This window comes from Cynocephalus volans, chromosome 3 (genome assembly GCF_027409185.1).
Source record: "Cynocephalus volans isolate mCynVol1 chromosome 3, mCynVol1.pri, whole genome shotgun sequence".
NCBI lineage: Eukaryota > Metazoa > Chordata > Mammalia > Dermoptera > Cynocephalidae > Cynocephalus > Cynocephalus volans.
The window spans coordinates 133,602,227-133,617,581 of record NC_084462.1 but is presented as its reverse complement, the minus strand read 5'-3'; the positions used below and the strand labels follow the sequence as shown (position 1 = coordinate 133,617,581).

The 15,355-nt window shown below is 37.0% G+C and overlaps 2 protein-coding genes across 5 annotated transcripts in view; both read left to right on the top strand.

Annotated features, from left to right (window-relative positions):
• Window positions 1–5,980, top strand: part of SOS2 (SOS Ras/Rho guanine nucleotide exchange factor 2) — an 88,054-nt gene extending 82,074 nt beyond the window's left edge. For both annotated transcript variants that reach the window (XM_063090772.1, XM_063090773.1), the window contains 2 exons: window positions 3,274–3,383; window positions 4,252–5,980. In XM_063090772.1, coding sequence (XP_062946842.1) covers window positions 3,274–3,383; window positions 4,252–4,761 — 620 coding nt within the window. In that variant the 3' untranslated portion in view covers window positions 4,762–5,980. The remainder of the gene's footprint in view (window positions 1–3,273; window positions 3,384–4,251) is intronic.
• Window positions 5,981–6,620: 640 nt separating this feature from the next.
• On the top strand, window positions 6,621–14,354 carry VCPKMT (valosin containing protein lysine methyltransferase). 3 transcript variants are annotated; one of them, XM_063091247.1, is made up of 6 exons: window positions 6,621–6,898; window positions 6,991–7,101; window positions 7,259–7,331; window positions 8,171–8,290; window positions 9,301–9,405; window positions 11,921–12,994. In XM_063091247.1, the coding sequence occupies exons 1-6, from the start codon at window positions 6,633–6,635 to the stop codon at window positions 11,933–11,935; spliced, it is 690 nt and encodes a 229-aa protein (XP_062947317.1). In that variant the 5' UTR covers window positions 6,621–6,632; the 3' UTR covers window positions 11,936–12,994. The 3 variants fall into 3 exon arrangements, with proteins under 3 accessions (XP_062947317.1, XP_062947320.1, XP_062947318.1); XM_063091250.1 differs by lacking the exons at window positions 9,301–9,405; window positions 11,921–12,994 and adding an exon at window positions 14,309–14,354; XM_063091248.1 differs by lacking the exon at window positions 9,301–9,405.
• The last annotated feature ends 1,001 nt before the right edge of the window (window positions 14,355–15,355 follow it).

The following is a 15,355-nucleotide window of genomic DNA, read 5'->3' as shown; positions in this document are numbered from 1 at the left end:
AAATAATATGAATCTTTCCATGAACTTTTTGAAGTACCCTCATATATGCAGTGACCTATTTGACATCTGCGTTTGGATATCTAACAGGAAACTCAAACTTAACCTCTCCAAAACTGAGCTACTTATCATCCTCTTCAAAGTTGTTCCTCACACTGCCTCATTTCAATTCTAATTGCAGCCATTCAGTTTCTTAGGCCAAAAATATTAGAAGTATCTTTTACTTCTTCCTTTTTCTCATACCCCAAATGTGACCCATTAACAAATCTTGATTGCCCTTAAAATATATCCAGAATCTAATCATTTCTCACCATCACTACTGCTGCCACTTTGGTCCAAACCACCATAATTTCTTACCTTGTTCATTACAGTAGCATATCAACTTGCCATCTTCCCCATCAGTATGTTTCAGCACAGTAGCCAGAGTGATCCTTTTATAATGTAAGTTAGACTTTGTCTTGTCTGTGCTTTAAGCCCTCCAGTGGCTTTCCATTCCACTCAGAGTAAAAGCCAGAGTTCCTTAAAAGGGCCCATAAGGCTCTATATAGTTTGGCCTCCTTAGATCTGTCAGACCTCATCACTTACTCTTCTCTTCCTTCACTCATGCTGCTCCTGTCTCCTGATCACAACAGATACATTACCACAAAAGGACTTCTGCCTTTGCCTTTCATTCTATTTATAATGCTTTTCACCCATTTGACCTCACGGCCTGCTCTCTTGCCTCCTTCAGGCTTTTGCTCAGTGTTACCTTAGTGAGGCCATCCCTAATAGCCCTTTTTAAAATTGCTCCCTTCCCACCTTTTTCTGTACCCCTTCCCTACCTAATATTTCTTATAATTTATAGCCATTACACTTTCACTTATCTATTCTTTCTCCCCAACCTAGAATATAAGCTCCATAAGGACATGAATTTTTGCCTGCTTTTGTTGGCTATTATACCACTAGTGCATAGAACAGTGCCTGGCAGTATAGCAGGTATCCAATAACTATTTGTTGGATGAATGAATGGCAAAAAATTGGAAGTAACTTAGATAGCTAACATTACAGAAATGGTTCAGTGAATTCTCCTACATTCACTAGTTTGGAATACTACACCTATTTAAAAAGTTTACAAAGGGCTGGCCCGTGGCTCACTTGGGAAAGTGTCGTACTGATAATACCAAGGCCACAGGTTTGGATCCCTATATGGGGATGGCCGGTTAGCTCACTTGGAAGAGAGTGGTGCTGACAACACCAAGTCAAGGGTTAAGATCCCCTTGCCGGTCATCTTTAAAAAAAAAAAAGAAAGAAAGTTCACAAAAACTGTAGTCTTGTTGGGAAATGCTCTTGAGAGAAAATAAAATTGTATTCACACTTCAGTATGGGTCATTGAGTGCCTACTATATAGGAGAGGTATATATATAGTGGTTAATTGGTGACTGTAGAGTCAGACCCAGATTCAGAAACTCTCACAGCTGTCCCACCATCATTCAAATATCTTCTGCTTCCATGAGTGTATATGTCTTTAAGGAAGAGAAAACCCATCTAAGACTGGCTTAAACAATCAGAAAACATCCTGACAGACATAATTGAATGTTTATAGGAAGACTGCTTTAGGACTGGTTGATTCAGTGGCTCAGTGGTATTAAAGACCAGGATTCTTTTTCACTTCTCATTGTTTTGTCTAGATTATCAATTTTATCTAAGGCTGTTTTACCTGAAGGTCGTAAGAGTGCTGGCAGGAGCAATAATGGTTATGTGCATCTTTGTTCAGTTAAATAATAGAGAGGTACAGAGACAGAATGACAGAATGGTTTTCCAAAAGAGCAAGGAACTTCCTTTTCCATAGCCCCCAGAAAATCTTTCTAATTTCACTGGTCTGAATTACGTCACATGCCTACACTTAAACTTATCATTCTGGCTTAAAGGAATGGGATTACTCTTATTGACTTGGACAAGTCAGGACTCATCCTTGGAGCTAAGGGGTAATTACGTTCAGCTTTCCCTAAAGCCTTAAGGCTACATGTATGAAAAAGAGGTAGATAAAAATCTGATCATGTTAAGAAAGTGAGAAAGTGAGTCCTATGCTCACTTCTTGGCTGGAATTGAGATGTCCTGGGCAGGATTGGCTGACTAAACCAAATGGGATGGATTTATCACCACCAAGAGGAGTTCTGCTGCCAAAGACAGGACAAAGAATGCTGGGCAGACACCGAAGAACATATGTGCATACCATCTGCTGGCACTCCATAGACATACCTTTTGTGTGAGCCTTTGGCCCCTGAGCCAGCAGGAACCCCAGAGGTAACTGCAGAATCACATGATCAGGAAAGCAGTTTTTGACAAGAATAAGTAGTTTGACACTTCTACTTGAACATCTCTGTAGTGTATTACATAAACTAAACTTAGCGTGTTTAAAATTAAACTCATCAACTTCTTTCCCATCTAGCTCCTGTGAACCTAATCTCAGTGTAATGACAAACAAGACATGGTTACTAGGTTACTGCCTTTGTAATAACTCTGTGTGTGTGTATGTATCTGTGTGTGTGTAGAGAGATATCAAATAGGGAGTTGAGCCATAATTACAGGTTTTGAAAATCATATGAAAAAGATAAAAGGAATAAATCAAAGTGAAAATAATTTTTATGTCTGGGTGACCTGTTTAAGGGTAATTTTTCCTTAAATACTTTATTATTTTATAAATTTCTTTAATATGGTTATATGATATGTACATTATATGTGTACCTTACATGTGTATGGTTATATAATGTGTATGATGTATATGTTATATAATTTGTTATGAAAGAGAGGTTTGCAATGAGAAATAGTTGTGTGCTATAACTCTACCTGATGGTCTTCTAAATGGAGGTTTTATTACCTGTATATTAATGAACCCAATACTAGCTGCTTCAGAAATATATAGTCTCTGATTAGGATGGTCATACTGTGGAAGTTACCACAGTGTATACAACATGTTTGTTTTGTTTTTATTTTTTTAGATTAAAACCTTTTTGGGGAGCAGAATCTCATTATTAATCTTAATTAAATAGCACGCCTTTATTTAGCTATAGTATTATGTACCAGACACTGTGCAAGGTGTTAGGGATTCAAAATTAAATACACACTGCCATCAAAAAGCATACAGTTTAATGGGGAAGATAGATAAACTAACAATCTGCTATATAGCAGACAATACAATCTGACAAACGCTATAGCAGAAGTGATCGCAAGTTGCGATGACGTTTTGTCTTATGATTGCATTGTGAATTGTGGTTAAATTAGTCTTTTCCTTCCCAGGATCTTTCTTCAGTTCCTGTGGTAGTTTACATAAACTAAGTGAAGAACCACTGATTCCTCCTCCTCTTCCTCCTCGAAAAAAGTTTGATCATGATGCTTCAAATTCCAAGGTAGTCAACAGGACTTAGGTTTGCCTCAACTTATTCAAAGTTGTGAATCTTCAGAATAATGCTCATTCTTGTGAAGAGTCTGTCAATTATATTTTGGCTATCCTTTATGGTTTTTCAACATTTGGTTGTTATATTTGAAAAATACTTCAAGTAACTGTTTAATCCTCCTGTAAATCCTTTTCTAAAAAAGAGGCTGAGGAGATTCACAGATAATCTGAAGTACATTTCCTTTCTAGTACAAATGGAATGAAATTTAGTATTTGAAGTATTCCTTAAACCTTCAACAAGTGCTTCTCAATTTTGAGAGTGCATCAGAATCACCTGGAAGGCTTCTTAAAATCAGATTGTTGAGCACCACCCCCAGAGTTTCTGATTCAGTAGGTCTGGTGGGGCCCAAGAATGTGCTTTTCTAACAAGTTTCCTCCTGATGCTGCTGGTCTCTGGATCACAGTTTGAGATCCACTGCTGTAAGCCTCATTGGGGAAGGTAGATGCCCAGTAAGCAGAAGCAGGACGTTAAGTCTGCTTAAAATCATGTCCTTTCATATCTACAAAGCTATATATTATTTTCACTTACCTATATTTTAATTAAAACACACAAATTTCAGAAATGTGTACACAAATCAAGATAAACCAAGACTTTATGTTCTAAGATTTCAGCCAAAACATCTTATATATAAAAATATTAAATTGAGTTCTGAATTACAGTGGGAGTAATTTACTCATAAATCTGATAATTAAACCAGATTAATCTATTTTGAGCCTCAGGATTTAATTACTATGCATAAGAATTTTTTAGTCTTTAAAAGTATTTTATCACAGATTTTTCAGGAGAATAGAGGTATAGTTTAACTACTTTTTTTTTTAAGGGAAATATGAAATCTGATGATGACCCTCCTGCTATTCCACCAAGACAGCCTCCTCCTCCAAAGGTAAAACCCAGAGTTCCTGTTCCTACTGGTGCATTTGATGGGCCTCTGCATAGTCCACCTCCACCGCCACCAAGAGATCCTCTTCCTGATACCCCTCCACCAGTTCCTCTTCGGCCTCCAGAACACTTTATAAACTGTCCATTTAATCTTCAGCCACCTCCACTGGGACATCTTCATAGAGATCCAGACTGGTTCAGAGACGTTAGTACATGTCCAAATTCACCAAGCACTCCTCCTAGCACACCCTCTCCAAGAATACCACGTCGATGCCATGTGCTCAGTTCTAGTCACAATAATCTTGCTCATCCCCCAGCTCCCCCTGTTCCACCAAGGCAAAATTCAAGCCCTCACCTACCAAAACTGCCACCAAAGACTTACAAACGGGAGCTTTCGCACCCCCCATTGTACAGACTGCCTTTGCTAGAAAATGCAGAAACTCCTCAATGACCTTACCCCATATGTAGTCATTGACACTGGAATGGTATTTGTAAAGTTTTTTTTTTTTTAATTTATTCAAAAAAAGGCATAGTATTTTAGTACTTTTTACAAATAATGCTCTTACAAAAGTGCTACTGATCAAATAAGCTTTTAAGAATTGGAAAAGTAAAAATATAAAAGTCCTTCACCATTATCCTCAGGTGATTAGTAGCATTGCCTTGTCTTGGATCCTCAGTGCTGCCCAAAGGCCAGTATCAAGAATTTATATTTGCACTGTAGACTCTGCTAAAATATGGTTTAAAGTGACATTGATTGCACTGAAAGGGGATAGTGCTTTTGTGGAATTTTTAAATTTGAGTAATAGATGTCTTTTTAAGGCAACGAATTTACACAAATATAGAGGGTGTGTGGTGTTACTGATTTTTAGACCTCTATGACCATCTTCTAGTTTCTACTACTAGTTTTTACATCTAGGAGATTTGTGAATAACACCCACTGTTCTTAAACTCTTTAATACCATGTCTTAAATGCCAGTATTTGCTGCTGAAGACAGAAATGAAAAGTAGAATGAAAATAATAGAGTGCACTGTTTATTATTTTGTCAAAATGTAAAGACTACCCAATTATAGAGGAAAAAAGGGCATGTATCTCATTCAGATGTGCCTTTTGTTTTTTGCAGACTATGGTGTCTTTAGCTAATGAGTTGCCTGTTGTTTTGGAAAACAAAGTTAATATGCCATGTATGTACAGTTTTGTTTATATTGTATATTTAAAGATAATGCTAATAACCTATATGAATTTAAGTGACTTGAGGCCTGTAATACAGTCTGCTACTTTACTAATTCATAAATTCAGACGAAAAGTTTCTTATGGCATAGGAACCAACTGCCTTGCCTTCAAAACCTAGTAATTTTATCAATAAATCTCGTGTTAACTGAAATTTAAGAAAAAAATTTTTTTAGATTGGTAATATTTAGACCAGCAAATACTTAAAGCTTTATTAAACTTTTTAATCAGAGAAATGAGTAAAACTTTTATTTGACATTGGACACCTTCATTCAAAGTGATGAAAACGTGTTTTGCTGATAGTGCCGTAGCAGCAGTTGTAAAATAGCCAAAAGCCACGTTGTTTATTTACTGGTCTGTGGCCTTTTACTGTGCTTTGTATCAGAGTTCTTAACAAGATTAATAAATCACCCCAGTCTTAATTTTTCAGAGACTTTTAAAATATGCGTTTTTATTATAAGGAACAAAGGGGGAAATTGTTGAGTCCTGTAGATAGATGTGCGCACACACATTATTTTAAATATTTTGTGTAATTTAAATTACATAACCCAAAAGAATTTGTGTTGTAAATTTTAGAAGGGTAACTATGTCTTCGGTGTTAAACGCAAGCGGCATGCTTCCAGCAACCATTTTTATGTATTCATACGAAAAACTAGGAGCATACTAGGAAACTCTGGAGAAGAAAACATAGCCATCTTTGGTAGGATCCTGGAAGCTGCAGGGATTTAAGGCCTATTAACTAGTGTGTGGATCAATCTCCAACCAGGTAAAAACATTCTGAAGTTGACTTTGTTTTTTAAAGAGCAGATTATAATACTAGCTTTTAAAGGGCAGGTTATAATACTAGGTTTTTGTAGAAAAGTGATCTCCTTGATAATTAAGCCAAATGTTGGGGACAGGCTGTCAAGCGCGTAAAGAAAGCAGGTTACCCAGCACTCGGCCACGCCCAGGTGCTGCTGTCTTCCGGGCTTTGTCAACTCGCGCACGCGCCGTGGCGCCAACTCAGCTTCTAGGAGGGGTGGGCCCCTCGCAAAGTGGAGACGCGCGCGTGGGCGTGACGTCACTGTGCGCGCGCATCCTGTTGCCGGGCAGCGATGGCGACTACCTCGGAGTGCTCGGTGGAGGACCCTGTGTGGAACTTCGTGCGAGTTTTGGAGAAGCGGGATGGCACGGTGTTACGACTGCAGCAGTATGGCTCCGGCGGCGTGGGTTGCGTTGTTTGGGACGCTGCCATTGTCCTTTCTAAATACCTGGAAACGCCCGGGTTTTCTGGCGACGGGGCCCACGCGTTGAGTCGGCGGTCGGTGCTGGAGCTGGGCTCGGGCACCGGGGCCGTGGGACTCATGGCCGCTACCCTCGGGTAAGAGCTGGCGGGAGAGGGCTCCACTCTACTCAGGAAACCCTGATTACTGGCTTTCCACCTTGTCCTTACACTTCAACGTTATTTTATAGGGCGGATGTTGTAGTCACCGATCTTGAGGAATTGCAAGACTTGCTGAAGATGAATATTAATATGAACAAGCATCTTGTCACTGGTTCTGTTCAAGCCAAGGTACTGAAATGGTTTGTATGGCTTTTCAGCTTGTTTTAAGGTAGTGATTTGTAGTTTGCTTTAAATTGCGTTTCGCTAAAGCATGGAAGGGGACTGCCTTCTTGTTTATAAAACGAGTATTTTTAATTATTCTAGCAACAGGTAAAATATTTGTTTGACATTCTTAAGGGGGGAAGAAATAGAAGACTTGCCTTCTCCACCAGATTACATACTGATGGCCGACTGCATATACTACGAAGAGGTAAGTATGTAGTGAATGTAGTCTCTTCCTTTTGAAGATGAACGCTATTTCATGGATTTTAAAACACGTTTCTGCACATTTTAACATCTCTGAATTCATGATAATTTATATTATAGTTCATGATGCAAAGAGAAGACAAAACTCATGGTTAACATATAGGCCTATGAAGCATGTTGAGAAAAGTGTTATGTGCAGTTTACTAGAGGCTTCTGTAAAATTTGAAAAGAATTTTGCCTTTTGGATTTGCCATTTGGAAAGCTAATATAGTCTTTTTTTTCCTTAGCTGTTCCTGATGAGCATGTTAATTATGACATTGAAAATTAATTCTTTGTTCTGTGGCAAGATTTATTAGACTCATGGAATGATTTTTTTAAAAATATTAGTTTGTATAGGGTTGTGGGCATCACTCATTTTTTCTGTTTTCATGGATTCACTTATGTCACTCATTTTTTATATAATAAATATTGAGCCAACCCATGTTCAAGTTAGGATCAGACATAATTTTGTAGGGTAAATTGTTGATTGTTTAAATCCCAAATTAGATTAAATAAAATTAAGCTCTTCAGAGTGAAGTTGATTCCATTTGTTTTCCCATAGGAACTCCAAAATGCAGTCACTTGAATCCTGTTTCTGGAAACTGAAATCAGTGCAATGGTTGATTAGTTAAGAGGAGTTTACCAATCATTAGTTATAGAGCTTTAACATGTGCTTTGTTGTATTGATTCGAAGGTGGATAAATTGTAGGGGAGTTAAAATTACTCCTCTACCTCCCCAATCTCTTTTTATAGTAGAACATTTTTTAAAAGACGTAAACAAAAAATATATTCCTTTTTGAATAGTCTTTGGAGCCGTTGCTGAAAACCCTAAGAGATCTCAGTGGATCTGAGACTTGCATTATATGTTGTTATGAACAACGAACAATGGGAAAAAATCCGGAAATAGAGAAAAAATATTTTGAGGTAAGTACTCTCTTAGATCTATCTTTGTAGCGATTACCCTACAGGGAGGCTGTATGTGACTCTGTTCAAGTTAATATGGTAATTTTGGGTGGGGAAAACATTTTGCTGTATGAACCCAAAAAGAGGATCCTTCACAGCCCACCATTCTACTAAGCCCCTTCCTTTTTCATCTTTTCTGATCCTTTATTTCTTTTCTACTTAGTTGATCTAGTATCTGTAGAACAACATAAAATAATAATGATGACACTCTTTTCTGGGAAAGTTTTCAATGTTTATTAAACATGTTGCTGGCTTTGGGGAACATATTAATGATGTATATATTACTTTTGGAGAATACATGACAAACACGTAGGCAATAAATTTTTACTTCTCTGTTTTTCTTTACATTTTAATGAAACCTCCAACCTATGTATTTTCAGGGTGTTTTAAAACCTTTTTATTTTGAAATAAACACAAGAAGTTGCAAAAGTAATACATAGAGTATTATGTGTCTTTCATCCTTCTTCCCCCAGTGGTGACCCAAACCCTTTCTGTGGGCACGACTCCATCACATTACAGGTGACTTGTTTTGCGGGTCCATTTATATAGCCCTGTAATTTTTCTGCTGAAGGAAATACATTGGTTTAATGAGAAAACGAGTATATGACTGCTTCAGATAACATACTGTATGCTAACATGGTTTATTTTCATGTTTTTCTTGAATATGAAGAATGTTAGTGAATTTTTGAAACTGTATAATTGAATATTTTATATTGTTAAATAATTTTTATTGAGGTAAAACAAATATAAAATGCACATATTATATCAAGTGCTCAGCTCAATTTTTCATGTGTACACACCCAATTAACTACTACCCAGTGTAAAGATATAGAACATTTTCAAGACCTCAGAAGTCTCTCACATTGCCTTTTCCCAGTCAGTACTTCTCCAGCGGTAACCATCATTCTGACTTCTATCACCACAGGTCAGTTCAATATTGAATTTAAAACATATTTATTTTAAATTCATAGCTCCTTCAACTAGACTTTGACTTTGAAAAAATTCCTTTGGAAAAACATGATGAAGAATATCGAAGTGAAGATATTCATATTATTTACATCAGAAAGAAAAAATCGGTAAATACATTCCCAGTTCTTCATCCGCTGAGGTGATTTCATCAACTGGATACTGTCTCTGGATTTATGTGTGGTGTAGGCCTTGATTTCGATGTGGAGAAACAGCTGTGATGATTCATTGTATTCTGGCACTGACTCTCAGTATTAATCTATGTTGCCCTGGGTTCTTGCTCTAAAATAAGGCAGACTTCTTTTTTAAAGGTCCTTTCCAGCTGTATATAGCTTTATAATTAGGCATTACCTCAGACATGTGACTTGGCTATTTATATTTCTGGTATCTCTTGTGAGATTTTAAAATGCCATTTCCAACCTTTTATGATCTTACTGCAATCATTCAAGTTTTTTTTTACAAAGTAAAATATAACAAGGCAGATCTGTCCATAAAATAAAAATGCACTCAACTAAATAGGATTTATGTATGTTCTCTTTGGTGCTTCCTTAACCTGGTATAACAATCGCATTTTATGCAGGTTGCCTCTGTGACACCTATAGTTTGAGCCTGTAGAAGAGAATAATATTATCTCATCCATTTTTATATTCCTAGAATCTTGTTTATATGACTGGTATAAGGCCAGGGACATGACAAATTTTATAAATTAAGGATACAAAATTTAATAGTCCCCACTCGTTTCTATTATCTTTGCTGTGATTGAATTTGTTCTTGATAAAGTTGCCTGATTATGTGAATTCTAGCCAAAAACAAATACAGTAGTCCCCCACCCCCTGTATCCTCAGGGGACCAAGACCCCCAGTGAATGCCTAAAACCTCAGATAGTACTGAACCTTATACATACACCAGTTTTTCTCTTATATATGATAAAGTTTAACTTGTAAATTAGGCACAGTAAGAGATTAACAATAATAACTAATAATAAGATAGGGCAGTTATACTAACATACTGTAATAAAAGTTCTGTGAATGTGTGTGCACATGCTCTCCCCCCGACCATTACTGTAATATTTTCAGAGTAGATAACTGAAACTGAAAAGCAAAACAGCAGATAAGGTGGGACTTCTGTATAACTTATACTTTTAGAGAACAAGAGTAAGTGTTAGGACTAAATCTAAGGAAAATGGGGGCTATAGGATTAGTAATTCAGATAAACTAACATTTATGTGGATAGTGCTTAAGATACAAAGAAAAATTAAAAATTTTGTGCTTTAATGGATCCAGTTTTAGCTGGTGCTATTGTACAGTTTTAAAAGTAGCAATTATTGAGGTGTGAAGATTTTGTGTTTTTTGAATATTATGGCTTTTTTTTTTTTGCAAAGAACCATTTCTTTTTTTAATTGACATAATCTCATATAAAATTTACCCTATTACAATATACAATTCAGTGGTTCTTAGTATATTCACAGAGTTATGCAAGCCATCACTACTTTCTAATTTTAAATGTTTTCATCACTCCAAAAAGGAAATAGCAGTCACTCCCTACTCTCCCATTCCCAGTCCCTGGCAGCCACTAATTTCTATCCCTGTGGATTTGCCCATTTTGCACATGGAATCACATAACTGTGTGACCTCGTATGTCTGGCTTCTTTCACTCAGCACAGTGTGTTCAAGGTTAATCCATGTTGTAGCCCACATCAACACTTTAGTCCTTTTTGTTCTTTTGTTTGTTTGGCAACTTGTTGGTATGGGGATCTGAACCCTTGACCTTGGTGTTATTGACACTTTACTCTTTTTTATGGCTGAATAATATTCCTTTGGTGGATATACCACATCTTATCCATCCATTCTTCAGTTGATGGCATTTCAGTTGTTCCCATTTTTGACTATAATGAGTAATGCTGCTATTAACATTCATGTAGAAGTTTTAATACAAATATATGTTTTCAAATCTCTTGGGTATATACCTAGAGTGGAATTGCTAAGTTATATGGGAACTCTGTGTGTAACTCTTTAAGGAATTGCCAAACTGTTTCAAAGCTACTATACCTTTTTACATTCCTGCCCTTAGTGTATGCAGGTTCCAATTTCCTCACATCATCATAACACTTGTTATTGTCTATCTTTTTGATTATAGCTATCTTAATGGGTGTGAAGTAGTATGGTGGTTTTTATTTTCATTTCCTTAATGACTAGTGATGTTGAGTGTCTGTTCATATTTTTCATGTTAAAGTAGAGAAATACTTTACCCATTTTCAAATTGAGTTATTTTGTCTTTTTAGTGTTGAGTTGTAAGAGTTCTTTATATGTTCTAAATCCTAGACACTTAACCAGATACATGATTTGCAAATACTTTCTCTCCTTCTGTAGGTTGTCTTTTCATTTTCTAGATGGCGTGTCCTTTGAAGCACAGAGTTTTTAATTTTGATGATGTCTAATTCATCTGTGTTTTCTTTGGTTGCCTGTGCTTTAGGTGTCAGCACAAAATCATATCTAAACATTAGTCATGGTTCACTTGAATTGCATTTAGCCACTACTAGATATATTACCTAGTATTTAAGTACCCATTAAATACTTAATTGGTCTTGAGAAATCAATCTTTTAAGTCTTCATTTTTTTCTTATAGAAATTTCCATCATGAAAAACCTTTAGCCATCTTACCCAAGCCTCTTAACAACCTGGATAAGCTAAAGATGTGAATGGAGCATGTGAATACAGCATGGAAGATTGTATTCACAGATTTTCCCAGCATGTCCTTAGAAATTCAGTATATAGATGACAGCCACCACTGGCTATACCTGCAATGTGAAAAAGGACTGCCTTGCCTGCCTGCCTGCCTGCCAATGGGCCCGAAATCCAACTTAGGTTACTTAGCTTGGCATCAAGTTCTGCTCAAAGAAACATTGGGAATCAGTCACTGAAATAAAAATTAGTACTGAGGTTAGCATAAAGCCTGCTTAAAATATATAGTGAAGCAGCATGGTTGCCTTGACATATTTTCAGGAAACTAGAGATAAATTGATCCAGTTTCTAAAGGGAGATATCTGTTACTATATAATAATGTTTTTAATCCAAAGCAGTAAATTTTAGTTTGTCTTCAAGATAGGTAAATTTAAAAGGAAGTTTTCATTGTGTACATAATTATGCAGTAGTTTTTATCATATGTCTTCCACTTCATTTCTTTTAAAATATCTTTAATACTTAAATGTTCTTTTACTTAAAAAAAAAACAGAATATTGTCTTGTTTACTTATATTGGCCAGCGTTTTCTTCTTTCCCTCCACCATACATGTTTCTGTGATTTAAATAGTAAATTACACTGTAGTGAGTTGCTAAGAAGACAAATCAGGAGATTAGGGGAACAAAAGGTATATTTACAAAATTTTTCATTTGATAATGGAGTAAGGATAGAAAGCCCAGTTTCAGGCTTATGCACTTTTGTGGCTCACGCACTTTTCCTGGTGTGTGTCTTTCAGGAAAATCTGGCTTAAAAATACTGGTATTCAGTTAACTTGTTTACATGAAACAGTGAGAGGTTTTTTAATAACTACAAATGTGTTTCTGTATAGATTTGATTTTATTCTTTGTTGTCTCTGTTTTATGTTATCATGATCCTCATCTGCTCACATGGACTAATTTGTCAAGGACTTTAGTCACACCAGTTCCGAAGAGTAGTAAGCAGATGGAATTCTGGTATTTACAGGCATTGTTGCTAGATGGCACATTTTATGTGTTAAAATAAACATTGTTTTGAGACCCTGTGAGTTTGTGAATGTTTCTGAAATAGCTTTGAAGATAATGAACATATAAAGCAGGTGACTGGGCCGAGCCCGTGGCGCACTTGGTAGAGTGCTGCGCTGGGAGCGCAGCAACGCTCCCACCACGGGTTCGGATCCTATATAAGAATGACTGGTGCACTCACTGGCTGAGTGCCGGTCACGAAAAAATGAAAAAAAAAAAAAAAAAAGCAGGTGACTGCTTTCCAGAAAGAGAAAAAGCCCTATTTAGAGACATTAAAGATCAAAGTTAAGAGAACAGTTCTTTCCTTTTTAGGCTTACTTTAAACTTTGCTTTGCTGTTCTTTTTCAAAATACTTTCTTCATACTGTCCTTAGCATTTCATTAAGCAGTTTACCAAGCAGTTAGTATAAACTAACTGAGTGATCCTTTGTTAGTTACAGACAGTGCTAGCTATTGTTAGTGAGGTCTCAGGACAAATGACCACTTTCTAGCTTGTCCCATAATGTTTTGGAACTTGTAAAAATAAGGTTCCTTTGGTCCCTTTTCACCCACCAATTTTTATGCCCTCCTCCCCTTTTCATTCTGCTTTTAATATACAGTACCAAAGCCAAGATCTTTTTCCTCAGATAGGTTCAACTTACACTCCAAAATTTTCTGGAGGAATCAGGCTGAAGTCAGCAGTAGTAGTAGATCTGTCCAGCTTTGCCAGAATCATACCCTTGCTTGACTTCTTCCCATTCCCTGTCCTGTTGGTCCCACTCTTACTTATCGCCTCCTTAATCACTTGTGTACATTCATTGTCTGCTTCTGGGGAACTGACCTAAGATACTGACTGACTGTAGAGGTAAATAATTTGGAACAAAATCAAGTGGGATATTTTTTCTGTTCTGGACTAGGCCAAAGCTGAGGTCAAAAGGTGCCAAATCTTACATTCTAAGATGAGATAACCTCACCGGTAGGTAGGACCAGTGAACACTACAGGGTTAACAACGGGTGCTAGTTCGGAGAACATGCTCTATTACCACCCACCATTCCACAGCAGGGCAGGACTGGGAGAGGTCCTGTTTTGGAGGAGTGCAGTGTTGGAAGGGATTTAGTCCTCTGGGCTCTCCCCTTGGAAGGAGAGAACAGTGCATCTGCACTGAGAAACCACAGGAGGAAGGCCTAAGGAAATAACTCAGGATTCAAGATGATTGCAAGAAGAGGAGACCAGCATTTCCGCCTCTGGTTGGATTTGTGTTTACTCAGCACATTAGCTCATCTGTTTTATTCTAGAACATGGAGATGTAATTGGAGGATGATGGACCCTGCCAGCCTGAGAATTGATACATGAGTTGAATGCTAGAAGACTTTCACAGCAACTTGTTTACAAGTTGAGGTGGGGATGAGTGGTGAGTTAAAACGTACTTTAGATGAGTGAGATGTGATGCCACTAGCACTAGCTGGAGATCAGCCAAAATATAGCTAACTCTCAAATCTCAAGGGACTGCCAGTGCCTGGGCAAACTGCTCAGGAATGAGCCCCTGGTCCTCTGGGTGAGTGGGGATTGCCCCTGCACAATGGAACCTATAAACCACTTAGAATGCAGTCATAGCCAATTAGGAAGGGATTGCAACCACACAGTAAGGCAGTCTTTCTCAAACCTGGCTGCACATAGGTTCACCTGGAAAATTAAAAGCAAACAAAACCCATGCTCAGGTCTCATTCCAGTCCGATTAAATCAGAGGCATCGTATTTTTATTAAACAGCTCCAGGTGGTTTTAATATTTAGCCTAAGTTGAGAATCATTGTAATAAGGTAAACCCTTTTGGCATCTACTTCCCAAGGGGAAGAGAGGAAGAAATATAAAAACTAATCGTGTGATTAGAGTGAGCCTATACTACATAGGGAGGAAAGAAGCTTTGAATCCAATGTTGAGTCTTTTATGAAATAGGTTTCAAGTAAACAGGACTGAACTTTAAGAAACTTAAATAAACTATTTAAATATCTGAAAAGTCAGAGAATCTGACCAAGAAGGTAAAAGTGATGCTACTCAGGAGGAAAGGGAGATTCAACAGTTGAGAAAAGAAAATTGTTGCAGATTTAGTCTTAAGTGATTTGAGTCTTGCATATTCTAGTTATAACTTTAAAGCTCTTTAAGGTTGCATAACTTTGTATTGTAATCTGCCACAGTACATGGATCATGTTTGGTGAACTTGGAGTGGAGAGGATTTTGAATTATTTTAAGAAGTATTAGTAACCCAGAATGTTAGTGGGATTTTTTTTACACAGAATACCTTTTAATTTTTCTTACCCCATTTCTTGAAATTTTCCTTGTTTAAT